Source organism: Schistocerca nitens, chromosome 8 (assembly GCF_023898315.1).
Source record: "Schistocerca nitens isolate TAMUIC-IGC-003100 chromosome 8, iqSchNite1.1, whole genome shotgun sequence".
NCBI lineage: Eukaryota > Metazoa > Arthropoda > Insecta > Orthoptera > Acrididae > Schistocerca > Schistocerca nitens.
In genome coordinates, this window is record NC_064621.1 from 217,547,066 (window position 1) to 217,569,975 (window position 22,910).

At 42.6% G+C, this 22,910-nt stretch overlaps 1 protein-coding gene across 3 annotated transcripts in view; it reads right to left on the reverse strand.

Moving 5' to 3' along the window:
• Window positions 1-19,571, reverse strand: part of LOC126199024 (probable protein phosphatase 2C T23F11.1) — a 62,536-nt gene extending 42,965 nt beyond the window's left edge. The window contains exons 1-3 of one of the 3 annotated variants that reach the window (XM_049935722.1): window positions 19,435-19,571; window positions 19,214-19,336; window positions 18,808-19,047 (exon numbers count right to left, since the gene is read on the reverse strand). In XM_049935722.1, coding sequence (XP_049791679.1) covers window positions 18,808-18,994 — 187 coding nt within the window. In that variant the 5' untranslated portion in view covers window positions 18,995-19,047; window positions 19,214-19,336; window positions 19,435-19,571. Of the gene's footprint in view, window positions 1-18,807; window positions 19,048-19,213 lie in introns of all 3 variants that reach the window. The other 2 variants (XM_049935721.1, XM_049935723.1) reach the window with 2 other exon arrangements.
• Window positions 19,572-22,910: the final 3,339 nt, after the last annotated feature.

A 22,910-nucleotide genomic window follows, 5' to 3' on the forward strand; every position in this document is an offset into this window, starting at 1 on the left:
TAGATACAACTGGAGGTAATCAGCACAACTGATGACACACCACGAACATACAATGAAAAGAGTATAGGACCTAATACTGAACCCTGTGGGAGGTGACATACTACATGCCTCCATTGTGACTTATCATACAAGACATGTCACACTGCTGGCAAGACATCATGTATGAGCAACGCACTGCACTGCGCAAGAAATTTAGGCCTAAATTTGGCCCGTAAAATGTTGAAGTTGACAGCGTCAAAGGCTTTGCGGAAAGTCCAGAAAAATTAGTATGTATCCATGCTAAGCTTCAGATCGGCTGTTATCTTTATAAAGTCAGATGTTGTGGTGCAGTGTTTACGGAAATCTTATTTGTGTTTGTCTGGTAGGTTGGTTGTAGTTAAGTAGTTGGTTAGCTCGTCAAGAGTATACAGAGTGATCAGAAACAGTCTGAAAAGCTTGTAAGGGGTTGCAGGGTACTTTGTGCTGAGAAATAATTGTTAGGAAAAAATACGATTTGTTGCACTGTTTAGGAGTTAATTAGCAGTAAACTTAGCCAATCAGGCTGTTGTGTGTGCAAATTCAAGTGGCCTGCAAGAGACAGTGTCGCCAAACATGTTCTACGTTTGGTTTCCTAAAACCAAACAAGAGAGCTATACAAAAATTTCACATGGGACGGTGGGTTGACTCAGAGCCAAAAGCTGAGCAGTCTTGTGCACTATCATGAACAATATGAGAAAATCTGAAATTAATTGCTCCTTGCTTGAGTTTGAGCATGCAATGGCCTGATTGGGCAATTTCAATGCTTATTAACTTGGGAATGGCACAATATATTTAATTTTTTCTTAACAATTAATCCTCAGTACAGCCTACCCTGCAACACTCTTACAAACTTTTCGGATTGTTTCTGACCACCCTGTATATTCTGAGGCCTTGGACAGTGTAGAAAGAATGCAAATGGGTCAGTAATCAGAGGGTGCTGTGGCAACGTCCTTTTTATGCAGTGGCTTAAATTAGTCCTATTTCCAGCTCTCGGAGAAAACACTTGTGGTTAAGGAGTGGTTGAAGATCTCTGTAATGGTGGGCAGTAATGCGTCAATAATAAGGTTCACCTTCATGTTCAGTAGTGACACGCATGATAGCATTTTTGACAATATTGCAAGTAACACGTTGTAGACAGAAATTTTTGTGGCTACAGTCATTTACCCCCGTGAAAAAGAGTGTCACCATGAAGTATTAAAAGAGCCTCTGTTTCGTCTGCAGTTTAACCGTGGTTCTAGATAATGTGAAGTATTGGTTCAGTTCTTCGAATGGGGCAATGGGATCAGCTGCAGCTTTTACTTTGCCTGTACCAAAGCCACTGAGGTTTTTCCATAGGGCTGCTCATCTATTTCTATTGTCGGTTGGTGTATGAGCATGCCTGAGTTTAGTGTTTTTCATAGTTTGACAGACTTCTGCTGCTGCTTGTAAGCAATATGATTTCCAGAGGTAGAGCACAAATTGTATGGCCAATATGCAACATCTCACTTTGATCTTCACTTAGTAAGGATGCAGGTTTCCTTCTTAATTTTCCAGTTTTAGGGGATGTATTTGTCATACAGTTGAAAAAGTTTGTTAGAAAATCTATATTAAGTTCTTCATTTATGTCTGAGAATGGAGTAGAAGGCATCCCCCGAACTACTTCTGGTGAACCAGAATTGGTCGAAAACTATTTCATTTTGGTTTGGTGCAGAATATACATATATGTAAAACAGTAAACAATTGGGGTTAATTTCGTGGACTTTAACTGCACACCCCCAATGCTACACAGAGGCTTACTTTTTTCCAGCTTGCCCTGACACTTCAGTGTTCAATCACATTGCCTGTATATTAGTTTAAGTTTTACATTAAAAGTACATCAAATAAATGTGTTAAATGTATCTACAAAGCCAACTCCTCACTGATACTGGACAATTGTGCAGATATATTAGAATATTCTTGAAAACTGGCAATTGTGGTGGTTGTTTCCAATCACTGTCAGTGTAACCAGAATGTACTATTGTGTAAATGGAAAAACAGTGATTACACAGACTAGGCACACTGCCTACGGAAAATACTAATTGTCTTGTCAATCTTATTATTTCAGCCTTAGGTCATCAGATGACCAACTTTAGATAAGCTAGACGAGCATTAGAAGCAGGATAGACAACACCCGCCTACAGATGTGATCTGCGAGTTGCAAACTATAGCCAGCAGTTGCAAGTGTACACTAACCAGCTGAAATAAAACAACTTTTAAATCTGAAAAGCAGTGCCAGCTTGCATAAGTATGAACAAGGAAAGTCTACTGAATTAAACACAGTTATTTTACAATGAATCATTACCTGAATCATCACAGGTTCTTTCATCAATTAAAAATACATCTTCCCTCTCAAAATCTTCTCGTCTCAATAACAGAATGCCTAATAAAACATCAAAGACTCCTGACACTGTTCTTTTAATGCCCACCACTTCAAAGAATCATCACGCCCAGAAGATCAAAACAACTCTACTTTTGTAATCCCATACTATTAAAAGGTGTGGCTTAGTGGTAAAGCATCAGACTACAAATCCAAAGGTCTCCAGTTCAATACCCAGTAAATCCTTTGGTTTTTATGCCATTTATCACTTATTTTTTTGGAAATTTGTGGTAAGTTCCTATGGGACCAAACTGCTGATGTTATCATTCCTTAGGCTTAAGCACTACTTAATCTAACTTAAACTAACTTATGCTAAGGACAAAAACACACACACACACACACACACACACACACACACACACACACACACACACACGCACGCACGCACGCACGCACCAACGACCAGGGGAGGACTTGAACCTCCGACAAAGGGAGCCGTGCGAACCTTGACAGGACGCCTTAGACCGCACTGCTACCCCGCGTGGCCTTAATCACTTCTTTCACTGGCAATGTTTGTTGATGTGAAAAATGCTGAGTTGCGTTGCAGTGCAGAATCCACATTTAACTGTAAGCCCCTCTATAGCTGGCTGGCTAAGTCAGTTCAAAGGTCGGAGGAAAGCAATGGCATACGACCTCTAACAGGACCATGCCTCATAAAGCACTGTGGTGTTCGAAACAATCGCCAGGTTGATGACTGTTACACTGCTACAGCTAAGTCACTGACAAAAGTATCTATAAACTGGAAAAGTTGCATCTAGAATGTCCATGCATTTGTATTCTCTTCCAGCACAAGTGTGGTGTGCTATGGGCCCAGAGCTTACAGTAGTAGAGTAGAGGACTGACAGCTTAGACCAGCCCCCAAATGAGAAACCCTAGTTGCATAAAATCCATAACCAGACATATCGGACCAATTTCCCCAAGATATTTAAAAATTCAGACTGGCCCATCTAACTGTAAATTTTACTATGATTGCGGTGAGAATTACCACTAACTGTTACAAAAACTCCTTTCCATCTAAGTGTCAGAAAGGAGCTATACTAATGCTAGATACGAAGTTTGTTTCAATGAGCAAAGTTTCTTTTCCTTCACTTTCAGCCATGTAGCCTTCTAATGATATGTAATTGTGCAGTGAGCTAGTAACACATAGGGGAGGGGGGCAGCAGGATTTCACAATCGGCCACTGTAGGTATCACAATCAGACACTGTAGGTATCACACAGGGGGCTTGGTAACTAACAAAATATCACTTTCTTTCCTAGATGATGTAGGTGAAGGCAGATGTGATTGACAGATTTCTCTGTCAGCCACATGCATCGGATGGCTCTTAGTGCACTCAGGCAACAACTGAACATAAGGAATTTTGTGGCATGAACAGGTCTCAATTGCACCAGTGTCCTCATGACACCATACATGTACCCTGATTTGTAAACTGTGACCTAGCTCAGTAACAAAATCTTGTTGCCGCTGTTACATCGAACCACTGAAAAGATTATGCTGACCATTTTTATGCTAATATGTTATGAAAATTTATTATATAAATAAAATCAGGAGTAAGCTCTCTCTCTCGATCTCAAGAACACCCACTAACTCCAGCGAAAGCCATATGTATGCTGTGTAAAACAATCAGATGGATGACCGTGACTGAGAACCAGACAAGAAACTTTATACTTGCCACATCATGAAGATTAGTTGTCAATGGATAGTGGCAGTTCACCAACCACAGCATAGATATTGGGAAGGGATTCTGTACTGTGGATACAGATGGACCCAACTCAATCCCCCCATGGTGGACAGAATCCTGGACCTTTACTTGTTTAGGTCTTGGTGTTGCACACACTTCGCATCTGCAACACGTTTACAAAGGAGAGCACACGGAAATTTCATGAACTTAAAGAGGCAAGATAGGGCACACCTAGACCTGTGGTTAAGGCACTTCACTTTCGTTGGTGTAATGGACACTGCTTACAGCAGAGAAAAAGGATAGGAATGTGGTTGATTGAACACTCATCCAGTGACAAACAGTCAGTTTGAGACTAGCACCTTTACCTCACACCTATAGCAGTTAACGATAGCAAGTAGGCTCACGCAGAGACAAGTGACAGTTCTACTGTAACAGAAGTGTTATTGTGCTCTGGAAGTTGCTAATAGTTACAGTCACAGTCGAGAGATGTCAATATCCTACAGATAGTTAAATCATAATTAGTCAAAACAATATACTTTGAAAATAAATGTTATCATCTTCTGTGAATATTATGTCTTTTATTAATAAGTGCTGATTTAACATGTTTGTTCGTTAGTGTGAATGAAGGCATGAATGAGAAGTAATAAAATAAATGTTGTTATGTCTATTAAATAATTAAATGGTAGCATCAGAATTGTACTTGTATAGAATAAATAAGTCACACACTCCTGGGAAATTGATTCAGTTCACCAGTTTATGGTGCTGGGGAAACAAGAAACATACCCAGATAATTCAGTCTGGTAAAGAGGAGCATTTTGATACTTGCGCGTTTTCTAGTTTGCTCATGTAATAAATTGTTTTAAAAAAGATATTAAGTTTGGCTGGTTCATACCAGAAGAAGTTGGCTATCGTGATTTAATACTGACAAATCACTGGCTATGATGTTTCTCAGCCAACCAGAAAAGAGTAAACTCACGTATATATTGTGGGCTACAAGACTCGCTTTGGGGAATCTAGATGAGATTTGGAGCTCAGCCAGCATAATATACATACACATGTACTAGGAGATCTGAATAGACGTAATAACTTTGCAGAACTATGGTTGGTACGTTTAAGAGGAGGGGGAGGGGGGGGGGACCACAATGCATGGTCATCGGTCCCTTGTTCCTATAAAACAAGTCCACAAGGGATAGAATAAAACAAAAGACACATACAGCACAATACCGAAAGGAACAAAGAAAAGGCAACAAACACTAAAGGAACCAAGTGAGGACAAGGAAACAACAGACACCCAAGAAACAAATAGAGAAGAGTAAAGCAAGAAAGCAGATTACAGTGGCAGGCTGACCACGAGAATAAAGAGGAGAAACAAGCCACTCTGCAGCACATTAGAACTTTCACCCTAAAAGCACTAGGGTGGAGGACACAGAGGAACAAAGGACATGCGTTAAAACTCAGATCAAATGACAAAACCCACCTTCACGAATAAAACGTAAAACTGAAGCTGCTGTTGAAGCATTGTCGCCCAACACCGAAGGAATGGTGCTGGAAAAGTTAAAAGCTCACCGCAGAGCGGCTAAAAGTGGGCAGTCCAGCAAGAGTTGCGTCCTCACGACGGAGGAGGGAACCACGTGTGAGCCACATATGGCCAATGTAGAGTCAACAAAGGACAACTGATTCCCTGCGAGAAGCCTGCAGGGAACACTTCCACACATTCGCAGTTTCCTTAATGACACACAGTTTATTAAGCGTACTGTTATGCCACTCCGCCTTCCAAAGCAGAAAAAACCTTGCGGCGTAAGACAGAATGCAGGTCAGTTTCAGAGAGGCCCATCTCCAGAAGTGGAATCCGCATAGCCTGTTTGGCCAGCCTGCCAGCAAGTTCATTGCTTGGGATGTCGACATGTTCTGCGGTCCAGACAAACACCACTGAACGACTGATCCATTCCAGGGCATAGATGGACTCCTGGATGGTCGCTACCAAAAGATGACGAGGGTAGCACTGGTCGATGGCTTGTGGGCTACTCAAGGAGTCGGTACACAGAAGAAATAACTCCCCTGGGCATGAGTGGTTGTGCTCACGAGCACGAGATATGGCTGCCAGCTCTGCAGTGAAAACCCTGCAGCCATCTGGTAAGGAATGCTGCTCAATATGGCACCGTGAAAGGAGGTGAAGCCAATGCAACCATCAGCCATCGAGCCGTCGGTGTAAACCACTTCAGAGCCACAGAACACTTCAAGCATCAAGAGGAAGTGACAGCGGAGAGCCACAGGGTTAATGAAGTACTTAGGGCCACACGAAAGGCCCAGGTGAAACTTTGGCCTAGGGTTACCCATGGTGAACTGCCGTGGTTGGGAGAAGAAGATGGTAATTAGAATGTGAATGGACCTCGAGGAGAGGTGGTAAAGGCAAGGACTCCAGTTCACACAGAAGCAATCGCACGAAAACCGCAACTGTTAGCCTTGACCTGGGCTGCCTATGCAGGAGGTGAACTGCCGTGGTTGGGAGAAGAAGATGGTAATTAGAATGTTCAGGAGAGCTATGAATGTGTGCAACATAACCAGCGAGCAGTTGTGCACATCAGATCTTCAATGGAGGGACTCCAGCATCTACCAGTACCAAACATGCCAACTTTCAAAAGTGAAAAATCAGGGGAATTTTAGCGGTGTACTATTGTGAATTACAACACATCCTTGACGATTAAAGTTGCAATACTTCAATAACTGTAACAATTCAACACAGTTCCTCACAGTCGTTTAATGAACAAAGTGAGAGCATATGGACTATAAGACCAATTGTGTGATTGGATTGAGGAGTTCCTAGATAACAGAACGCAGCATGTCATTCTCAATGGAGAGAAGTCTTCCGAAGTAAGAGTGATTTCAGGTGTGCCACAGGGGAGTGTCATGGGACCGTTGCTGTTCACAATATACATAAATGACCTGGTGGATGACATTGGAAGTTCACTGAGGCTTTTTGCAGATGATGCTGTGGTGTATCGAGAGGTTGTAACAATGGAAAATTGTACTGAAATGCAGGAGGATCTGCAGCGAATTGACGCATGGTGCAGGGAATGGCAATTGAATCTCAATGTAGACAAGTGTAATGTGCTGCGAATACATAGAAAGATAGATCCCTTATCATTTAGCTACAAAATAGCAGGTCAGCAACTGGAAGCTGTTAATTCCATAAATTATCTGGGAGTACGCATTACGAGTGATTTAAAATGGAATGATCATATAAAGTTGATCGTCGGTAAAGCAGATGCCAGACAGATTCATTGGAAGAATCCTAAGGAAATGCAATCCGAAAACAAAGGAAGTAGGTTACAGTACGCTTGTTCGCCCACTGCTTGAATACTGTTAAGCGGTGTGGGATCCATACCAGATAGGGTTGATAGAAGAGATCCAACGGAGAGCAGCGCGCTTCGTTACAGGATCATTTAGTAATCGCGAAAGCGTTACGGAGATGATAGATATACTCCAGTGGAAGACTCTGCAGGAGAGACGCTCAGTAGCTCGGTACGGGCTTTTGTTAAAGTTTTGAGAACATACCTTCACCGAAGAGTCCAACAGTATATTGCTCCCTCCTACGTATATCTCGCAGAGACCATGAGGATAAAATCAGAGAGATTAGAGCCCACACAGAAGCATACAGACAATCCTCCTTTCCACGAACAATACGAGACTGGAATAGAAGGGAGAACCGATAGAGGTACTCCGGGTACCCTCCGCCACACACCGTCAGGTGACTTGCGGAGTATGGATGTAGATGTAGATTATTTACATGTAAATACTAAATAATGGACATACACGAGCCTTCGGACTGTATAATTTATCATTCGACATGCTGAACAACATGAATGATGAGCTCTGCAGGTTTCTTTGGGTTCACACACATTCAAATGAAGCTCTCTCGAGAGAACTACAGTTCGAAATTACGATCCGAGGAAACAAATTAACGTATATTAGATTTCTGTTTTGACATTAGCACAGTTTTTGCATGAATACATCACTGTTAAATGATCACACGTTTTCATTTCATAATGCAACCCATATTTGCATGGCATCTTATATCCGTAAGACATCTTACCCAAATTTAAATCAATTTTATACAGGATGTACATGTTAGGCTTAGCAAATAATCTGAATAGTTTATCAGTCTGAATTTGTCTTATTACGGTAGTTACTTATTCAGCACACCCGTAGCTGACTTAGCCTCCTTCAAAAACTCTGAACTAAATTTATGCTCAAAGCACTTTCCTTTCTGAACTGATTTTAAAATCAAAAATTTCTCCAAACACATTTCCGAAAGCATGGACCTGAACTGAGTTTTGGTCTTTGTAACTGTGCTAAAAATTCTCTCACATTCCGCATTACTATGTGGAATTGACAAAATAGCCAGCACCACCTTTGCAAGTTTATCATATTTTCCCCCCTGAAACATTTATCTCTCTAACTTCCCCCTAGGCAGCTTAATTCCCCCAAAATTTAGGGGAAAATTCCCTAACTTGGCAACACTGCCTTTTAGACACAACAAAGCTAATCACTTCGCTTGGAACAACTATCGACTACTCCTTGTCCACGATAACTTTGCGATTGTGCAGGTGCAACCAGAAGCGGAGGAAATTGGCACTAGTTGAAAGATATTAATTTATCTCAGAACAATGCCAACGATAAGATCCTTACTTCCTTGTAGATACGAAGCGCGAGCTACGCCTACTGCCGCTCCCGACAGCCACCGCACCAGTCTACAAAGTTAACATAGACAAGTAGCAGCCATACCTTGTCATCCACAAATATGTTGAAGGCGCAGGATTTTCAAACAGTAAGGAAAGTATTGAAACTAATCTGAAAATCGGGAGATCAGTCTTCACTGTCGGGAGATCGGGAGGAAGAAGGAAAAATCTTGAGTCTCCCGCTTAAATCGGGAGAGTTGGCACACTGGTCACCAGACTCATCCTAAAACCTCCTGCCGCTAGTCTAACTCCGCAATGGAGTAATGGGTCAAGCAAACGCAATGCTGAGGGCACCACCAAACCATAAGTCACACTTCCATAGTCAAGGCGGGATTGAACAAGGGCTCTGTAGAGCTGCAGTAGCGTGGAGCGATCTGCACCCCAGCTCGTGTTGCTCAGGCAGCGGAGGGCATCGAGGTGCTGCCAACGCTTCCGTTGAAGCTGACAAAGATGAGGAAGCCAAGTCAAACAATCATTGAAAACCAGACCAAAGAATCGATATGTCTCCACAACAGTTAAAGGATCGTCATTAAGGTCAAGTTCTGACTCTGGATGAAAGGTATGACACCGACTGAAATGCATGAGACATTTCTTCAAGGCTGAAAACTGGAAACTGTGGGCTAGAGCCCAAGACTGTGCCTTGTGGGTGGCTCCCTGTAAATGCCGCTCAGCAACACCAGTACTGGTGGAGCAGTACGAAATGCAGAAGTTGTCTGCATACAGAGAGGGTGGGCCAGCCGGCCCTACAGCTACTGCTAGACCATTAATGGCCACTAAAAATAGACACACACTCAATACAGAGCCCTGCGGGACGCCATTCTTCTGCTGGCTATTGAGGGGGGTGGGGGGCTACGGGAGGCATCAACTTGGACACTGAAAGTAGGGAGTGACAGGAAATTTTGGATACAAATTGCGAGCGGGCCTCAGAGACCCCACTCGTATAATGTGGCAAGGATATGATGTTGCTAGGTGGTGTCATATGCTTTTCGTAAATCAAAAAAGACGGCAACCAGATGTTGCCGTCCGGAAAAGGCTGTTCGGATGACAGCCTCGAGAGACAAGATTATCAGTGGTAGAGCGACCCTGGTGGAAGCCACCCTGACATGGAGCCAGTAGGCCACACGACTCCATGACCCAACCCAACCGCCGACACACCATTCGTTCCAGCAGCTCGCAAAGAACATTGGTGATGCTGATGGGCCGATAGCTATCCACAGCAAGCGGGTTTTTACAAGGTTTGAGCCCCGGAATGATGGTGCTCTACCGCCATTGCGATGGGAAGATGCCATCGCACCAGATCTGGTTGAAGATGACTAGGAGATGTCTTGTAGTTGTATGAGAGATGTTTAATCATCTGACTGTGGATCAGATCTTGCCAAGGAGCTGTGTCGGGGCAACGCGCAAGGGCACCGACGAGCTTCCACTCTGTAAATGGGGCGTTATAGGATTCACTGTGGCGTGTAGTGAAAGAGAGCACTTCCCCTTCCAGCCGCTGTTTGAGATTGTGAAAGGCTGGGGTTAATTCTCCGACACAGAGGCTTGAGCATAGTACTCAGCTAAGTGCTCGGCAATCGCATTTGCATCAGTAGAGAACACGCCATTTATGTTAACACCGGAAACACCTGTTGGGGTCTGGTACCCGAAAACACGTTTGATCTTTGCCCAGACTTGGGAAGGTGACATATGGCATCTAATGCTTGAGACCTATCTCTCCCAACACTCCTGGTTCAAATGGCTCTGAGCACTATGGGACTTAACATGTGAGGTCATCAGTCCCCTAGAACTTAGAACTACTTAAACCTAACTAACCTAAGGACATCACACACATCCATGCACGAGGCAGGATTCGAACCTGCGACCGTAGCAGTCGCGCGGTTCCGGACTAAAGCGCCTAGAACCGCTCGGCCACCGGGGCCAGCTCCAACACTCCTGCTTCCGTCGTTTGATAAGTTGGCGAATGCGGGCATGGATCCGTTTAAAGGCTATGAGGTGCTCCAGGAAAGGGTGCCACTTATGCCGCAGTAGAGCTCACTGACACTCCTTAATTGCTTCAGTGACTTCCGGCGACCACAAAAGGACTGCCTTTTACCAGGGGCGCCCTAAAGAGCGAGGGATAGCACTTTCCGTCTCAAAAACGATTGTTGTAGTCACCCGCTCAACTTCCACATTGAAGTTACCATGTGGGGGAGATTCAACGGTGGCAGCAGAGGTGAAAGTTTCCCAGCCCACCTTGTTTAATGCCCATCTGGGCAGGCATCTGTGGGCCCGATGCCGGGGCAGTGACAGGAAGATGGGGAAGGGGTCACTACCACACAGGTCATCATGTGCTCTCCAGTGGACAAATGGGAAAAGTCCTGGGCTGCAAAGTGATAAATCAATGGCCGAGTAACTGCCATAAGCCACGATGAAGTGTGTGGCAGCCCCAGTGTTTAAGAGGCAGATGTCTAACTGAGACAGTAAAGTTTCGACATCTCTGCCTCGGCCAGTAAGCACAGTGCCACCCACAAGGCATTATGAGTATTAAAATCTCCCAAAAGCAGGAAGGGTTTAGGGAGTTGAGCAATCAGTGCAGCCAATGTGTTCAGGGCTACTGCACCATCTGGAGGAAGATACACACTGCAGACAGTTATTTCCCACATTGTCCGTATCCTAACAGCGAAGCTTCAAGAGGGGTTTGAAGTGGCACTATTTCACCACAGACTGAGTTTAGGACATAATCGCGAACTCCATTGACACTCATATTATATAGTTGCTACGGTTCCTGAAATAACCCTTATAGCTGCAGAGGGCAAGGTTCTGCATTGTCGGGAACCAGGTTTCCTGGAGGGCAATGCAGAAAGCAGGTGTAAAGCTTACCAGTTGCCATAACTCAGCCAGGTGGTGGAAAAAACATCCGCAATTCCACTGGAGAAAAGTCCTCAGCGGACGCCAGAATCACCATCTCATCCTCACACAGCTTGCAGGTAGCGGTGGTGTGGGTGCCACCGCAATTTACTTTTCTTGGGTGGGGGGGGGGGGGGTCTCTTTTTATTTCTCACGCTGTTCCTTGGGTTTCTCTAGCTGGGAGGGCTTCTTTGAATCAGTCTCCATGGCTCAGGAGGACCTTTAAGCCCTACGACCAGCAACCTGTGACTGCTACAGTCACTGGCGGGTGTCTGCTTTGCCAGTGGTAGGAACCTGGAAAGGGAGTGACCGAAGGGACCCCTTCCGAGCAAGAGGAGCCGAAGAAGACTTACGCTTTTCTGGCTCAGAAGTGGGGACTATTTTACTCTATGGTTGAGGAAGTGCTGCTCCCAAAGTAGGTGGTGCAGGAGCAATAGTAGTTAAGTCAGTCGGTCCACGCTCTTTTATTCCATTATTTTCCCTTCCTTCTGTAGACTCCTACAGTCCAGTGAGCAAGAGGAATGGTGCTCTCTGCAGTTGACACAGATGGGAGGTGGGACACATGGAGTATTGGGATGTGATGGACGACCACAATCTCGACATAATGAGGCTGGAAGTATAGAGGGAAGACATATGGCCGAACTTCCAGTACTTAAAGCACCGCACGGGGGGAGGGATATATGGCTTGTCATCACAGCAGTAGACCATCACCTTCACCTTATACGGTAATGTGTCACCCTCGAAAGCCAAGACGAAGGCACTGGTGGCAACCTGATTATCCCCAGGACCCTGGTGGATGCGCCGGATGAAATGGAGTTGGCGCGCAGCTTGTCATCGGACTGTAGAAGATCCCTGTGGAAGATAATACCCCGGACCATATTTAAGCTCTTATGGAGTGTGATAGTAACAGAAACATCCCACCTGTCACAAGTGTGTAATGCCTGTGAGGCAGAGGAGAGGAGGCTGTTGTTATCAAGACTGAACCAGACCGCATTTTGGACAAGCCCTCCACATCCCCAAACTTGTCCTCTAAATGCTCTAAAAAGAACTGAGGCTTCATGGACACAAAGGATTCTCCATCAGCCTGCGTACATGCTAGGTACTGGGAAGAATAATATTTGCTGCCATCCTAAGCCTGGCATTCCTCCCATGGTGTGGTCAGGGAGGGGAACAATTTGGGGTCATACTTCTGTGTGTTGAACTGAGCCTGTGAACACTTAGAGCCTGCTGGTGTTTGTATCACCAGCAAGAGATGATGTACTATGCTTCATTGCGTGTCATCCGCCCTGATGCCACCCAGTCTGACCAGGGGCCCTCCCCAAGGGCACCACCCAGCCGCAGCAAAGGCCACCTGGCACGATGGCCTTTGCCGAGAGTCCCGACGCCCCAGGGGGATGAGCATCTACCCCTTGGCATATGTGGAGAGTTCACGGCGCAGGCATAAGCAGAGCGATCCCTATGTGGTCAGGGGGCTACAACCAATAGGGTACACGGCGGCCCCACCACAACGGACTGGGTACCGTGCTGGATATGAGGTGCAAAGAAGTCCATGGTCACCGTCGGCACAGAAAGCGGCAGTGCATAGTGCACGGCGGAAAACGCACACAGGAAGGTATCCTCGCCCAAGAGATGGAGAATGAGTGAGATTGCAATGCAACAATGAGAAAGTGAGCTATAGATCTCAATGCACGATGGACGCGATGCACCATGTAAGGCGCCCTTCCCCAATTGGCTTGCTCTTCGGGAAAATTTAGAAGATGGAGGTCAAGTTCTACAGGCTACCATCATATAAAGACCAAAACGTGAGAGACTCCTTTCAGTTGCCTCTTATGACAGGCAGAAATACTTCGGGCCTATTCTAACCCCCGGACCTGCAGGGGGAGCGGAACTATGAGTTAACCCTATGCATAGACTACAATAATGTAATCACAGACAAGTTATAAAGACGAATGAACAAAATTCTGAATTTTCTGTGTGAACTGCAACTTTTTGAGTAATTAAAATCTGCATGGTATGTTATACAAGTCATGACAGAGAATTGAATGTTCAAATAGTGTGATTCGGACAATAAAGAATGAGCATTCGAAAAACACAGAACACCTGTTTGTAACTTCGCAGTAACAGGTTCAGTTGAGTGAGTGCAACTGTGTGTGAATGTTGAGTTGTAACTTCAGTTAAGTATGGGCTCACCTGTTATTTTGTTGCAAAGAAGTAGTAATATAATGTGTTAATTCAAAGACATTCTCTCATTCAATAGTTAGAAAAACCTGTTGCTAGAGAACATTTTGATGTGACCTCTGAGCTCTGCACAGTCCCTGTATTTCCTCATTTTGAAGGTACATGTAGTATGTGGCCAGGTGAGGCATATTACACAGGATACAGGAGGGGGGGGGGGGGCACGTTGAGCCAAACACAATTATTTACATCCATTACATGCATCTGTGCCATGCTCCATACTAGTTGGCTACACAACCCTCCACCACTGAAACCTGTAAATTTCAAATTTATTTTATTCGCGGTATAAAATAATAAGTGTTGAGAAAGGGCCACAGGCCTGCATATGCACTGGGTGACCAAAATAACTGACTAGGAAAATATTTACAGTAAGACTGATACAGGATTGACCATTGTTAATGAACATCACTGAGGACATTGGAAACGACCACTGTTTATGTCAATGCAATGCTGTACTGTTGCACACTTTTAGCACCTCTGCCTGAGGGACAGGAGCAATAGCGTTTTCAATACTCAGCTGTAGTTTTTTACTACATGAGGATTATCTGAGAACACCTGAGCTTTCAATTTGCTCCACAACTAAAAATCACAGGGAGAGAGATCAGGTAATTGAGGTGGTCAGGAGACCTCACTGCCTCTGCTGACTGTCCTCACATAAAATGTCATGCACTCGCATTAACATTGTCAAGGTGGTATGTACTGTATCCATACAGTGATTGATCTACTGTGAGTTGATCCAGATATGGATAAAATAATTTTAGGGCATAGCAGCTGGACAGACAACAGTTTGGCGAAAGAATCGTGGAACACTGTTCACCAAACACCAATCTTTATGTTATGCAACAGCTCTTCAAAATATGGATGCATAGTGGGGCATGTTCTGAGTGTCTACATACCCCAGGCTGAAGGTATAAACTTCACCTTGAAGACACCAGTGACTCTCCATGTTTAAGACTGAACTATATCCAAGCATTGATATCTTCAAATTTCTTAAACGTCACACTGCTCAATATGATACCGACATGCTGGTTGAATGATGATATCACAACTGACTTGTGCAGAGCAATCGCTAGGGACATGCTACGACCTAGCCACAACATTCTATTAGTCTGCTTAAAAACTGACAGTTTCACTAAATAGGAAGTTTGTAACCTAGGTTACAACAAATAGTTTACTCCCCCAATTCAAGCTCTGCTCCTAATTTCCACCTATAAACACTCTGAAAAGTCGTGGCATATTTGGAAAAATTGCCGATTACTCGTGACAAGCAAGATTATACATTTCACTGCTGCACCACAAGCTACAGATAAGTCTGTCATCACAATCAGGTTTTTGCTTTCACATCTGCTGGTTTTGTCAACTCACAAACTGCTGCCTTCCAGCCTAACCTACACCTCAGGCTATGCTACAGCTCAGTCTGTCAACCAGATTTTTCACTTTTGTATTTGTTAGCTTCGCCAATTCCAACCGACACTATTACCTTCCAACCTAACCTAAACCTCAGATTACACTATAGAACTGGCTGTAACCACAACCAGGTTCTTTGTGGCAATTCATGCTGCAGGCTTGTGCCCCAGCCTAACACATGCTCAGAGACATAAAAAAAAAAAAAAAAAAAAAAAAAAAAAAAAACAGCTGAACTAAAACTCCTGAAAATTGCAACAGTCTAACAGTCTAATATTTACGACGAACACAAATGTCACTGCTTCACTCTCACCAATTTAAGTATGTTGTCACACTCAAAGCCTAGATACACCCTCGGAAATAGCGATATGGAAACAGTGACATTCAGAATAAACCAGTCAAATGTTTCTTGAAAGAATAGTACTGCCATTGCTTTACTTGCAGAAATTTAAGATGTGCTCTTACATCCCAACCTAACTGTGTCCCTGGATAAAAAAGCACCAATATTTGTGACAAAATTATAGGTGAAGGCATAGCTCTGTTTATTTCTATACTATATGCATATTAATATGTGTGTTTGCGCAAGCATATAGTCATGTTGTAATTGGCTGATTGGGTCACGTCTGCTGTGCTCTCAGTGAGTGGCTAACAGCAGCAAACCGAGCACCCACCATCTTCAGTGTCTCTGAAGCTAATGGATAACGTATTTATACTTGCATATTCCAAAAATATGCAGTTTCGGCAACACAATAGATAAAGATTTCACCAAGATGTGATTTTTGTGAACGGTCTGTTGTGCAGGAAGTCTGATAGTAGCATATAAAAATTGACAATTTAAACAAAAGAAAATTTTATAAATAAAACCACATTCAAGTGAAATGGGTAACAGAAGGAACTGCAATAAAATTGACGAAAATATTAAATTATGAATAAGTAGTAGTTAAATCAAATTAAATAAGCATTACATAACAATAATTAAAATTACATGGGCAATGATTCCAAATGAAAACGAAAAAATGGCAGAGAGAGTAAACAAACAGTTAATATTAAGACCAGCAAAGGATATATATATATATATACCAACTATCTGAAAAATTACCACAATACAATCACTTCAATGAAAGCATATAAAAAATACATATGCATCCAGTGGGTCTCAAAGCCACAACTTAGCCAAACAACTTAACTGCCACATACGGCACCATTCTGGAAGTTAATGCTATTAGTAAGACTAGTCGATCATACAAAATTCTTTTTGTCAGTTATTCATTAACAACGTAGAATAGAGCTGCAGCATGTGATATCAGGAACACTAACTTACACCATCATCTTGGTGGTTTCAAAAAGTTAATCCCAACCTTGGGGACCTCCCTTATCGGGTGTTGCTTAAGTCAACACACATGTTCAAATGGAGAACAAACTAAGAAACCAATATTTTTTCGCTATGTGAAAAAACCTCCTCACCGGAAATACAGACCACCAAAGATAGAACGTCAGTTGACATTTCTCACTTGTATTTATAGGCAAAATATTGAAGTGCTTTACTTTAGAACAGTTGATGTTTCATTACTTTTTTATTTTATTTGAAAGATAATCATTTTCTGATTAATTCTGAAACTGTATGTTCAAGTTGTTTTGTTATAGCCACTGAATGTAAATGTCGTGTGACTAGGGCCTGCTGTCGGGTAGACCGTTCGCCTGGTGCAAGTTTTTCGATTTGATGCCACTTCAGCAACTTGTGTGTCGATGGGGATGAAATTAAGATTAGGACAACACAACACCCAGTCCCTGGGCAGATAAAATCTCCGACCCATCCAGGAGCTGAACCCAAACATTTAGGATTGACATTCTGTCGCGCTGACCACTCAGATACCGGGGGCGGACGCTACAGCCACTGATTTAGTTATTATTTTGTTACATTATTTTCAAAAAATGCCAATTTCAAAATGTTCATTTAGATTAATAATACCACACAGTACTACATTTTCTGAAAACAAGAACTACCACTTCAGTTTAACTGGTTTTGTAAACAAAGTTCTTGCTCTAACGCTCTGTATCATATCCATATTGCAGTAAGAATTCTGCCATCTCAAAAGCACCAACCTGATATATTCCGAGTTTTAAAAGGGCTGTACATCTAAGAGTACTACATAACCTACCTGAAAAACCAGAAAACACACACACACACACACACACACACACACACACACACACAATTTTTTTAAAAATAAACATGTGACCAATGTGACAATAAAAACCTAAATTAACCAAGTTAGAACCAGTTTTTTGAGGAAAGACTGTATGAAATGTCTTCTGACTACAGCTGAAGAAGAGTGAAGGGCGTGCTGATTATAGCTTATCCATAATGGAATGGAAGTTCAACAAACTTTCCAAGTGTTTATGAAACCTGTTAAACTGGAAGTTGAAGTTCTCATTTTGCAGGGAATGTACTAAATGAAACTGATCAGCAGTTTAAAAAGTGCTAAACCAAGGATATAATTTCAGCCATAAAATTATTATCTTTCAAACAAAATGAAGGAATATATCTTGAAATGTTGTGGAGGGAGGGAAAGAATTTTAGTACCTCAAGTATGCGACAAATGCCACCCAATGCACCATTTTCAAGACCAACTAAAATCCTTCTACTAGGAAGTAGCTCCTGTGGAACTTAGATCAGGCACTGGCTTAGGAGAGGCACTGAGAGGTTTAAGGTACGAGTTGGGTTGAATGTTGCTTGCACGTCTTAAGTTGTTAGTACAGTGTCTGCAAAATGTGTATGTCCATGGTGGATTTCGTGCCAAGTTTGGCACACTGTACTAAACCATCTAGCAGTTTCATTAACATAAAGATTACATTAAAGAAGCCAGGAGCACTCAGTTTTTTGTAGAACAAACATTAGGGCCGGGCCTACACAGCTGAGATTAATTTTACAAAATCAAAGAATTCTCAATTTAAAAACCAAGAACATAAAAAATCAAAATAATCATATGCGGCAGAAATGTACACTACTGGGATGATGGAACTATGATTTCAAGTACTCTATAGAATTTTAGGCTAATTATCGCTCCTTCATGAACTCATGATACATACCCAGGTAGAACCAACATAACTGCAACACAATGTGTCCCTCAAAGAAAGATACAGCAGTCTCCCCCCTCCCTTAGCAGCAATGTCATTGTCAAGTACAGTAGATATTACAGTGCCTTTACAACAGCTTCATCTTGTTCTTCTTACAAAAGATCTAATAGGCTACAATAAACTAAACCAATGTTTTCTCCAACTAAGCCATTCAGTAATAAATGCACCAAATTTTCTACAACTCGATTATGAAGGACACAATGTAGCGAACGGCTCCCAATTGTCACCAGCAATCTTTCGATGTATGCCAGTCCTCTCCTTACGCAATAAGTATCAAAAGGCATGTGGTGACTTTCACACTGAAAGAGAACTTACCTCCGTGTCCATCGTAAACACCAAAAAAGGCAGTTCCTGGGTCATCGGGTAACGACAGAATTTGCGTGTGAGCATCTTCCATGGTGATTCGCCATCCTTGCATGCAGCTGGAGCCCACCTTAAGTTTAGAATTTTGACAACACGAGGACTCCTTGGTTGTCACCGGCTCCGAAAGTGTCTGCCCCATCCTATCCTAAAGGCGGTACCGGCAGCCACCAATGCTACCGGACCTCCCACCACCTGTAAAACAATATTTTCAGTTCCCTCGTTGTGGGACAACGGAGCAATCCACACGATGGATATGTCTCGGGGTATCAATATGCAATTATCAATTCTACCACTGATAAATTTTTGCGTATTCTCCACTTAATCAGAAACCATCTGTACAAATTTCGCCGTTACTAACCTTCGGATAATGCTTCTCCTATAATTCAAAGTGATCTCATACACTGAAAGACCGCAGGTAACATGTAATTTACATTTCAGTTCAAGAAACGGAGAGGACATATAGCATTCCACACTCTGAAAGCTAGAGTCATTGTTGGGTTCAGGTTTAGTGAAATCGTTAGCATATCATCTTACAACACTTTTTACTTCATAACATAGAATTATTTTCCTTTACCATACCTAACTGAAAAACATATGACAATAATTTCCCGTCAGAGACGTTACATAATTTCATCCTTCTAAACCCCTTGTTTTCGTGATACACTTCCCCGATTAGCCAAAGCAAACGCGTAGGAAAAATAAAACTAGGGGCTATCGCACAAAGATATATATAAACCATAGATATTTATAATCTCTACAACACAATCGAGTCGAATCGGTTAGCGATTGTCGGCGCGTACCGCTACATCTCCACAAGTTTCTTGATGGATTACTGGGAGTCGAATAATAATGTTGAAGTGCCTGTAATTCTATGGCATAGTGGTCTGATTCCATGGGATAATCCATGATATTCCATCAAAGATCTGCAGCGAGATTTGGCGAAAACAGTTAAGTCGAACGCGGATAGTCTTTTACTGTTTGCGGAAATCAATGTTACGGATCCACCATTCAAAACATAAAGACCAAAGTGTTCCACAATGTAAGTCAATTCACATTTGCCGCCACTTCACGTCAAAACATTCCACAATGCATTTCAAATGGTCGCTTTCACAGAGACCGTCAACGGACCGTCACATCACGTCAAAATTCGTAGTAAAGAAAATTTTTGAGACCGTTGTGTGCTAACATCTGACGTTAGCCTTTTTTCGCCGCCGTCGTTTATATTAAGTAGTGAACTTTATGTTTTTGGTTCTTCTTCATCTTTTTTTTCTGTGCAATGATTTCGTGGTAAATTACAAATACAATTTATTTTTATTTATTTATTACGAAGTCCGTGATACGTATTGTGATGAATCACAATAATGCGGAACGTGTCAGGTTTACATTATTAGCAGCTCTGTGAGGCCGAGCGGTTCTAGGCGCTACAGTCTGGAACCGCGCGACCGCTATAGTCGCAGGTTCGAATCCTGCCTTGGGCATGGCTGTGTGTGCTGTCCTTAGGTTAGTTATGTTTAAGTATTTGTAAGTTATAGGCGACTGATGACCTCAGAAGTTAAGTCCCATAGCGCTCAGAGCCATTTTTTTACATTATTGTAGAAATACAATGAAGAAACGTACAATAACTAAAACTAAGCAAACTGACGAGTAAGCTAAAGAGTTGAAGTAAAATTAATAAGGTATAGCTCAAGTAAACATGGCGTAAATTACTGAGAATAAAGCATAGTACAGAAAAAATAATATTTATACATTGAACATCTTGAACAAGTAAGAAGAATTATGGCTAACACGTTACAAATAGAAAATCTCAAAACATAAATTCGAATGAAATAAAAATTAACAAAAACATTAATTGATTAATCTTCATGTACTCCTCAAGAGAGTAGAATGACTGATCCTCAAGGTCTTTCCTTAGTTTATGTTTAAATTCAGATGATTCCTTAATGTGGATTTTAATGTCTCATGAAAGAGAACTGAAAACTTGGTGGCAAAATAGTCAACACTTTTTTGTACAAGACATAGATGGTTTAGATCCATATGTAAATAAAATTTTAGACCTTGAATTTTGATCATGATATGCAGTATTAGATTAAAAAGAGAATTGCTATTAGACACAAACATCATCTATTATGTGGCAGTGCATCAGAAGGCCACTTCCTGACAACAGTGTTACGGCGTGGGTTGGGATTATGAGGTCAAGCAGAGAGTGGGGTTAAGTGATCCTGTAGAGTGTTGGGCCGCAAATTAAATGTCATTCAACTAACATTCATTTATTGATGTGAATTTTACTATCACGCCATCTTCCTCCAAGTGCTGCCTAGCAGCGAAAATGCTGAGTTTGCAGTGCTTGAAAGCACGATGTGGCACACCAGTGCACAGCAAGGAACTTGATGTTCGCTGTGGTCAGTGTTGGAGTCAATTCACAGGAGGATGCGGCAGCCATCCATGCCTGCAACTTGCCATGGCTGTGGACGTCCATCGGAGTCTCAGCACTCTCGGCCTGAGAAATCTGCATGTCCCTTTTGACAGTTGTAGAGATGCCGTGTAGGCAGAAAACCCAGTAGCAACAAGTGGCAGTCATAGCATGCAGATGATAAGACATTGCTTGTACTACCCCAGTAGTAACGATACAGGAGCCCAGAGCCTAAGTTGAACAGGTTATAGAGTTCTTCTTTCATGGAAGATCGGCCCAACCCCCATCCTCAGTCAGTCACAATTGTGATTGACAAGGCTACCGCTTGCTGATCAGAAGTCCACACTTGTAACAGTAGACTCCAAGTTGGCAGCAGCTTGTTGACGCTTGTGGAATTCACCAGATCATCCTGCAAGTTAATAGAACTGGTCTTTCATCGGAATCTGTAACACTGATGGTACAGCCTCACTCTGAGAATGAGCTTGAAGAGGGTGGTGATCTTATAACAGGCAATGGCGTGACCCCCCCCCCCCCCCCACTCACACGCTGGTGACCGAATGTGCTTTCGGTTTCTGAGCCTGTCAGTATTCTTGGCTCCTCTAGCGCTTAAGTTAAGAGTTTTAGAGTATTCCCTTATACAAAGTTTGCAACCTGAAAGGCGTTCTTATGGCATCTCAAGTGAAGTTATTACATTTAGCCTCGTTATAGTTGCATGATCTGGATATTCTGCACTGTTGTCGAAGTGCTGAGTCAGCTGTTCTTCGCTTTGCTCTCGCAAAGTCTGTGGAATGGGTTCTCAGCTTGTTTGTACTTCAGGCTTCCCATGCTGATATTTGGTTACAACACTACTGCATACCTGGCAGATACACTCCACTTAGATGACTCTGTCGGCTCTAAACACAATTTTATTCCTGCATTTACTTAGTATTCTACTGTGCGACATTCCCCCATTCTTTATAAAATCTGCACAGAATTTTCACTCCATCCTACTAGTCTACGAGTCTTAATATGCATCCTCCACGGAATATGCTTGTTATAAAAATCAAAGTCAATCTCAGAATTCTCAATCCCCTTAAAATATTGTACTAACTCCTACCAAATTCCTTACTCCTAATTCCTAGTGCTTAGACTAATGATTACCTCTAACTACTCCATAGGATTTCCAATCATACTGCCGAATCTACCAATAGGTATCTCGCACATGTGTAATTCTGAGTGTTGTATACTTTCTCTCTTGCAGCAAACGTAAAACACACAAATGGCGACCAGAACCACTGTAGTACGTGTAGCTGAAATGCTTATAATTATGACCTGATTGCAGTGCTTCTCACAGTTCTGTTGGATGTGTTGAAACATATTCTCCAGAACTCCGCCCCTTCTTGGATCTGTGAGTTGTTTTACTAAGCAAACGATATCCGAATTTAAGGTACCATTTAAAAAGTTAGATTTTGCACTGGCAGTATCACTAATAGCTTCTCTGGCCAAAACAGTGAGGGGTGTGTGAACTTGATTAATGTTGTACCTGTAACTACTGCTGGTAAGCGAAAAGTTGTTCCAGCCATATTGCAAACTGTTCCAACTTTTTAACTCCACTTAGGACATTCCCTGTGGCTTCTTTCTTTGCCTGTCACATGGTTTTTTAACT